The 9,169-nt window shown below is 30.2% G+C and overlaps 1 protein-coding gene across 1 annotated transcript; it reads left to right on the top strand.

Annotated features, from left to right (window-relative positions):
* Window positions 1–6,510: 6,510 nt before the first annotated feature.
* On the top strand, window positions 6,511–8,611 carry LOC109012747 (exopolygalacturonase-like). Its single transcript, XM_018994536.2, has 4 exons — window positions 6,511–6,732; window positions 6,927–7,232; window positions 7,361–7,879; window positions 8,044–8,611. Exons 1-4 carry the CDS (start codon window positions 6,604–6,606, stop codon window positions 8,269–8,271), a joined length of 1,182 nt encoding a protein of 393 aa, XP_018850081.1. The 5' UTR covers window positions 6,511–6,603; the 3' UTR covers window positions 8,272–8,611.
* Window positions 8,612–9,169: the final 558 nt, after the last annotated feature.

The following is a 9,169-nucleotide window of genomic DNA, read 5'->3' as shown; positions in this document are numbered from 1 at the left end:
TAAATAAAATAAAATAAAAAATTCAAACGATCATTTTTATCGAATAACTTTTATATATCAGTTCAAGTAGCATTTTCATACATACATTGTAACGCCCTGACCCCAGAGGGTCCGGAGAGTTAACTCATATCACCTAAAAATCATTTCCAAATAATACTTTTAAAATGAACCAGAATCTCCATAACATATTAACCTATTTGTTCAACACAAATATCCCTGTTCCTACATAAGGGCACATCAGTGGTGTCTCATTGATATAGATAAACTTTTCCACAAGGACTAAAAATATCCAATACTCAACATACCAAAGCCACATAAAATATCAACGCTACCAAAAGACTCTCCAAAAGTCATTGTCCCCTAGGGTACATAGTCTTCTATGATCCACAAAATTTGCAAGTATTCCCTATTCCTGATTTCTGTTGCATCAAAATTATCTGAAACATATTATGGAGATAGGGGTGAGTTATCAACAACTCAGTAAGCAGAGAACATATACTAGTATGCAAACATGAGCATTTACAGATTTCATAATGCAGAACAAAACACTTTTTATTTTCATAATGCAGGGTCAGAACATGTTATAAAAATATCAGAGCGAAAGTTCAAAAATATTCTTATTCAAATTCTTTTGGCATAGCATAACTGACCACCATCGTACCAGAGTATCATATCGCATCAGAGGCCATGTTTAACCCCCGTGGTAGGGTTGTGCAAACCCCGGTAGCTAACCGAGCAGAAACAGAATGTGAATCTTTCCCCTTATTTATTCTCGGAGCCCCGAGTGTGCACACAGGAAAGACCACCAGAAAACCACTTTGTTTCCAAAGTGGGTGCACCAGAAACAGAACAGTTGGTACCAACCAAAACAGAAGCCACTATTAGCACCCGTGGTAGGTCAAATAGGTCACCATCCACAAACCACATCCCGATTCAGAATGTCATGCCAAAAGTTTTCAGAAATTACATCATATCAGAATACAGAACATCTTCAGAACAGAACAGAGTTTTCAGAAATCATATCATATCAGAGTATAGAATATCTTCACAATAGAACAGAGTTTTCAGAAATCACAAAACATAATTTTATGCACAAACTTTCGTATTCGCTCTCTTTTTCACAGTTTAGAAGCAAAATGCAAAATAGCTCATGTCTACACCAGTCATGCCAGAAAATATTTTATTCTTAAACAGAATCTCATGAGTAATGCAGAACAAATAACTGAGGTAGTTCAAATCTCTTTTCATAACAAAACATGCATATTTTCAAAAATCAACCTTAGTCTATTTTATTTTTGTGCAAATCTAGCATAGGAACCCCGCTTACCTGGATTTTTTAATCTTTCAAAATTCCTCAACGAAGCCGAATAAATATTAATCGTCACCTATAAAAATCACACAAATTCTGTAAATTTTCAAACAATCATGTATTTCGATATTTGAACCTAAGAACCTATTTTAAATCCTCAAAACCTAGAATTCTAATAATTCCTATAATACCACCATTATCTAAAACCACCAATATCCACTTAGTCGAATTCGTACCGAATAAGAGATTTAATCGAGCAAATATTTAGGCATTTGCGGAACTCAATAAAAAGAAATCTTCAAAAATATCTAAAGTACCAACAATATATTATAAATTAATAAAATATTTAGACTACTTTAAAAGCCTTATAAAATACGCCATGCAAAACTCCTCTCTAAAAAATTAGAGTTTTTGTTAACAATATTGTTAAAATATTTTCTACACAAAAATAATGTTTTATGAGACTTAAACCCAAAACTCATTTTAACATAACAACAAAAATAAATAAATAGATAAATGCCCTTCATCCGAAACACATTTCAGTTAAAAAAAACACCAACTTAGTTGATGTTTTAAACAAACAGGCGAAACGGTAAAAACGTTCTTCTCCTACCAGTTACTCGAGACAACCACAATTTCCTTTTTAAGTAACTGTTATTACCAGCAAAAACTAAAATCAGAAGAGGCAAAAATGCGAGTGACGGTAGGGACATACTCACGAGAAAGAAACTCGAGGCAGCAGCACCGTGGGAGTGCGACAGACGCTAGACAGAAGTGGTGATGACTTTCCTCGACGGCGTCGCACGGGAAGAGAACGAGAGAGAGAGAGAGAGAGAACGAGAGAGACCGAAAGGAAACGACCCTCAACCAAAAATGGCACGAGCTTACCGTGGGAAAACTGAGGCAGCGTGCGGAGGACCGGGGTGGGGGAAAGTCCTCACCAGCAGTTTCTGTGGAGGCATAGGGCGGTGAAACTCTCGGTGGGGGTGATTGCAGCGGCTGTAGGTTGCTCTGTTTTGGACAGTTAAAATAGGGGATTTTCAGGCTGGTAATAGAGGCGTTGGGAGGTGGCTTCGTGGCTGAGGTTCCGCGTGGACTGGGTCCGGGGGAGTGGCGACTCGCTGCCTGGGCTGGTGCTCTGTTTTTCAGAGGTACAACCGAGATGGTGTTTACACGGAGAGGGTGGTGGCGCCCGGCTTGAGTGGTGGACTTTGTGTGGTTGTCGTTCCGTGTGCGTGGACTGAGTTCGGCGGAGAACGACGCGTTGGCCTGGCTGTGGGGGTGGCGTTTTACTGGAAGCAAACCGAGCCTTTCGGTTGGTGTTTTACGAAGAAGGTGGTTCTTCAGTGGCTGGCTGTGGTCTGTACTGAGGTTAGGGGTGGAAGCTCAGATGAGTTTAAATGGCTGAAAGCATAAAGAGTGGGCAGCGGAGCTGAGAATGCTTAATACATATATATAAGATATATAAATAGTAAGGAGATAAGAAACCTAGATGAGAGGATGGGAACACTCCATGAAAAAGGAAAAATGGACATAAACTGAGCGATGGTGTCTGGAAAACAATTCCACGGACCGGTTTCTTACGTCTAAAAAGAAAAGAAAAGAAGATAAAATAAAATAACATAACATAACATAAAGAAAAAAATAAAAAATAAATTATATACTACCAAAAATATCTTAGGCCCAAACTCTCTTCTAAAAACATTTTACTCATAATCGCAAATGATTTTAACTAAGGCTATGTTTGGGTAACAGAGATACCTCAACACTTTCCAAGTATTTTCGTACTTTTGAAAATACTTCACATGCCAAACAACTTAAAATACTCTCAATGGGACCCACAAACCCACTTCAATCTCTACTCATAACTATTCACAAACATTCTATAATACTTATCACTATTATATATAAATAAAAAATAAAATCAATATAATATTTATCACTATTAAATATAAAAAAAATCATTATAATATATAAATAAAAAAATCACTATAATATATAAATAAAAAATATTTATCACTATTATATATAAATAAAAAATAAAATCGCTATAATATATAAATAAAAAATAAAATCACTATAATATATAAATAAAAATAAAATCACTATAATATATAAATAAAAAATAAAATCACTATAATATATAAATAAAAAATAAAATCACTATAATATTTATCACTATTAAATATAAAAAAATCATTATAATATATAAATAAATAAAAATCACTATAATATATAAATAAAAAATATTTATCACTATTATATATAAATAAAAAATAAAATCGCTATAATATATAAATAAAAAATAAAATCACTATAATTTATAAATAAAAAATAAAATCACTATAATATTTATCACTATTAAATATAAATAAAAAATAAAATCATTATAATATATAAATAAAAAATAAAATCACTATAATATATAAATAAAAAATAAAATCACTATAATATATAAATAAAAAATATTTATCACTATTATATATAAATAAAAATAAAATCGCTATAATATATAAATAAAAAATAAAATCACTATAATATATAAATAAAAAATAAAATCACTATAATATATAAATAAAAAATATTTATCACTATTATATATAAATAAAAAATAAAATCACTATAATATTTATCACTATTAAATATAAATAAAAAAATCATTATAATATATAAATAATAAAAAATAACTATAATATATAAACAAAAAAATATTTATCACTATTATATATAAATAAAAAATAAAATCTCTATAATATATAAATAAAAAATAAAATCACTATAATATATAAATAAAAAATAAAATCTCTATAATATATAAATAAAAAATAAAATCACTATAATATTTATCACTATTAAATATAAATAAAAAATAAAATCATTATAATATATAAATAAAAAATAAAATCACTATAATATATAAATAAAAAACAAAATCACTATAATATATAATAAATAAAAAATAAAATTACTATAATATTTATCACTATTAAATATAAATAAAAAATAAAATCATTATAATATATAAATAAAAAATAAAATCACTATAATATATAAATAAAAAATAAAATCACTAAAATATATAAATAAAAAATAAAATCACTATTATATATAAATAAAAAATAAACTACTATAATATTTATCACTATTATATATAAATTAAAAATAAAATCACTATAATATATAAATAAAAAATAACATTACTATAATATTTATAACTATTATATATATATATAAATAAAATCATTATAATATTTATCACAATTATATATAAATTAAAAATAAAATCATTATAATATTTATCATTATTATATATAAAGTAAAATAAAATCACTACAATATTTATTAATATTAAAAAATACTATAATAAAATCATTATAATATTTATTACTAAAAATAAAATCACTATAATATTTATGGGACCCACACATTTTTCAACTACCTACTCAAAAGTCAACAACTCAACATACTTCACACATCCAAACAATTAAAAATACTCTCAATGGGACCCACAAACTCACTCCAATCTCTACTCATAACTATTCACAAACATTCTCAACACTCCTCAACACTTTTCAACACCCAAACGTACCCTAAAACTCAAAAATTTTGTAAAGTGGCTTGGCTGGCCCGGGTGTTACATACATATAAATATATATATATTATTTTTCTTCTAATTTTCAGGTTACTTTTTTATTAATTGTAGCAGTTCTCTTTAGTTAATTAAGAATATTATCATATTTAAATTATGTTAAAACTCTAATTATTTATATAGTTATACTTTTTTAAAAATATTTAACAAAATTTTATTATTTATTTAATGATGAAATATTAGTATTTTATAAATCGCTTGGTTATTTTGAAATTAGTGGTACTTGTGTAAAATCCTGTATGGCGTAAGATTTTCTAATTGATAAAAGAAAGCACGTTTGCCACATTTGTCAAATTGAAAAAAAAAATAAAGTGTAATTTCAAATATTAAAATAGTCTAATGTATAAGAATAAAATTATTATTTATTTATGTTCATAATTTATTATGAAATTTAAATTATATTAAAAATTCAAATTAATTAGATAGTTTTTTTCTCTTAAAAATGTACAGTAAAATTTTATCATTTATTTAATGATAAAAAATTAGTATTTTATAAATTAAAGTTAATTTTTAGTGTATGATATAATAAACAGTAATAGGATATGCGAAAAAAACATGTGAAGAAAAAAAAAAACAACTTCTTTATTGATCATTTAAAACTCAAAAATCAATATTTTTTTCACTTTTTCTTTCTTCCTCTCTCTCATTTCCTATGCACGATTGCAGTATTACGTCGCACATTGGCATTCACACAGATAAATTAAAATAAATAAATAAATAAATAAACTTTACTGTTCATCATACTGTTGATGAACAGTAATAAGATATGAAAAAAAAAAAGTTGATTTAGATTTACTGTTCACGATAAACAGTAATAAATAGTAACATTATAGCGACTTTTAAGTATAGGCAGACATATATATATATATATATGCATCCCTTTAATTAGGTACTGTTGTTTGGGGTCTAAACTGGTTTAATTTTTCATTAAGGTTCACCCTGCCCGACCCTGATCCGTACGTTGATCATCAGCTAGCTAGCCAGCCAAGTGTACGTATTGTGACATCAGAAGTTTAAAAAAAAAAAGTTTATTGTGTCATCTGATTTGTATAAATTAACCACAGTACATGATCATGTGTACTGAACATGATCATGATAACGGATGGCCGGTACTAATTAATCATGATCATAACGATAAACATTAGAAACCTTAGCAAAACAGAAAAGTATGCAATTACGTGTCATTAATGTACGTACGTAGGGATTTAGATCATATGAGCAACACATGATGACCTGACGGGTAAGTACAATTTAATCTAGGTAGGTAGGTTCGTTGAATAAGTAGTAGTGGATGCAATCGGTCAATACTTATACGATCGATCACCACAAGTGAAAAGCAATTAGGCCGATCGAGTACTATATATACACATGAAATATAAACCCTAGCTAATTATGGTAAATTAAAAAATATTGAAGTTGAACTAATTATACGTACGTACCAGCTTACAACTTCTTAGTGGTCTTGCATAAAGTTAGGTCGTCGTCACATGAATTAGTTGCAGTTTCAACAATTGCATTTAGTATAAATAGTTGGTTAAACCAAAGGATAATTGATCTTCTCTTGCAAACACACTTGGATACAACAACAACAACAAAAAAAACAAGAAGAAACGATCGAATCGAGAGATAAAAGAAAGAAATTAAGATGGGTAGTAACTGTTTGAATATTGGTGTAATTATGTTGCTGTTATTGTTGCCATCCACTGTCAATGCCCAATACAGTGTCATTGACGTGACAAAATATGGAGCAAAGTCTAATGGGGATCTCACCCAGGTATATCCATGCTAGCTAGCTGCATGTAGTTAATAATTAATTATATATATTGATTAATATTCTAGATATATAAGATACGTACGTACGTACGTACAGAATATGTAATGTCAAAATATCATATATAATTCTTGAATATATATATATATATATATATATATATATTAAGCACTCATCATGTCGATCTTGGTGATCAGCCTTTGACAAACGCTTGGAAAGATGCATGCGCAGCAGGAAAACCAACCAGAGTTTTTGTTCCCAAAACGACTTATTACTTAGGGGCAGTGACTTTAAAAGGTCCTTGCAAAGGTCCTGTTGAACTTCAGGTTCAGGGCACCATAAAGGCACCAGCAGACCCCATGAAGTTAAAGGATGCTTGGGTCGTTATTCAAAGTGTCGACCGCTTCATTTTGTCAGGCAGTGGGACTTTCGATGGGCAAGGACAAACGGCTTGGGGCCTAAATAATTGTCTGAAAACTTCCGCCTGCGGACCATTTGCTACTGTACGTACGTAGGATATATATATATATATATTCCCATCTCATCATCTTAATTAATACATATATATTATATATGTATGTATGCATTCGGCCGGGGTTTATTTATTTATTTTCTCCTTCTAAATGAACAGAACTTAAGGTTCAACTACGTCACAAATTCACAAATCCGGGACATTAAATCCCTGAACAGCAAATTTTTTCACATGTTAGTGTTCGGTTGCAAAAACCTCAAGATCCAACAAGTTACCATCTCTGCACCTGGGAACAGCTTCAACACCGATGGAATCCACATCGGACGTTCTTCTGGGATCAACATTGCCGGTGCAAATATTGGAACAGGTGATGATTGTGTCTCCATTGGCGATGGAAGCCAAGACATTACTATCACCAAAGTAAATTGTGGACCTGGCCATGGCATCAGCATTGGAAGCCTTGGAAAATACACCAACGAGCAACCTGTGAACGGAATCAAAGTCATCAGTTGCACCTTTAATAACGCAATGAATGGCGTAAGGATCAAAACATTTCCCGCTAGCCCTAGTTCCGGTACTGCAAACCAATTGTATTTCGAGGATATTGTCATGAATAATGTCGGAAATCCTATCATCATAGATCAAGAATACTGTCCATACCGCAATTGCAAAGCTCAGGTACGAATTATATATGTCGTCTAGTATTATATACATATACATACATATAATGAAATATTTTTTTTATATCAATATTAGATAAAAACAGAAAAAAGAAATACTAATATTCTAATATTAACGTTTTTATGGGGTTTTTTTTCTTTTCTTTTCTCGACATTGTATAGACTCCCTCTAAAGTCAAGATCAGCAATGTTAGCTTCAAAAACATTCGAGGCAGTTCTGCAACTGCAGATGCTGTCAAGCTTACTTGTAGCAAGAGCATACCATGCCAAAATGTGCAGCTTCAGAACATCAACCTTTCATACAAGGGATCGGGACAGGCTAAATCGACATGTAAGAATGTCAAGCCGTCGTTTTCTGGCACGCAGAACCCTCCTCCTTGTAAAGCTTAAACCACTACTTCATGATGGTGCGTGAATTCATGTACAGCTCATTTGCGTGCATTCCTAATTAAGTAGTACTGTAAATAATGCATGCTAGTCCGGCTATTGAAAAAATAATGGCGCGCGGCAGGTATATGTACATACATACGTAGAATAAATTAATATATATTAAAATAGAGTACTTCCTTAATTCATGTAGTCGATTATGATCTGTTCTCTAAATTATATCATCATGTACAGCTAGCTTCTGGCCATGAAGGTTAATATATATATATATAATATATAATATATGTACCCCCGTTGGCCTAGTTTTTCATTAATAAATATATATTCAGTACTTTCTTCTAAATCTTTTTTGCAATATTAATACTGCTAATTTAAGTGCTAGCTGCTGCATGTGATCTACAGATCATGCATGATATTTGAAGTACTGATCCATATGCATGCAAGGCTGTGATCAATATCCTCATGATGATAGTCGATCAATTGGATCAGCAAATTAGTACGTACTCTATTATTAATATTACGCACGATCAAATCCAATAATGTAATCCTGGTTACTACCACCATTATATATACATTAATATATATATATATCAATCATATAGTCATAGATTCCAAAATTTTCAATGATACATACAACTCGTTGTTTCAAATCAACTACTCCAATATGAATAATCTAAAACACCACAAAATCTCAAAATAAACCCCATCCTTTCAAAATACCCAATCGACAGAGCAAAAACAAAAAAGAATTATCGAATAAAATACTCAAATAACCCAAGTACCATCTTTGTACTTATTTCATTATGTTCACGTAGCCTTATACAAGATTTTTAGTTTTGATCTCCAACTGTATCATCAAAATATCTGAAAAAATGTTATGGAGATAAGGGGTGAGTTATCA

Source organism: Juglans regia, chromosome 1 (genome assembly GCF_001411555.2).
Source record: "Juglans regia cultivar Chandler chromosome 1, Walnut 2.0, whole genome shotgun sequence".
Classification (NCBI taxonomy): Eukaryota; Viridiplantae; Streptophyta; class Magnoliopsida; order Fagales; family Juglandaceae; genus Juglans; species Juglans regia.
This window is presented reverse-complemented; position numbering and strand designations above follow the sequence as displayed.

Bases quoted from the DNA above. Each gene is read 5' to 3' on its own strand.
- LOC109012747 (XM_018994536.2), top strand. From the start codon at position 6,604: ATGGGTAGTAACTGTTTGAATATTGGTGTAATTATGTTGCTGTTATTG. The intron at 7,233-7,360 runs GTACGTACGTAG...CTAAATGAACAG, and splicing joins CCTGCGGACCATTTGCTACT to AACTTAAGGTTCAACTACGT. The intron at 7,880-8,043 runs GTACGAATTATA...GACATTGTATAG, and splicing joins ACCGCAATTGCAAAGCTCAG to ACTCCCTCTAAAGTCAAGAT.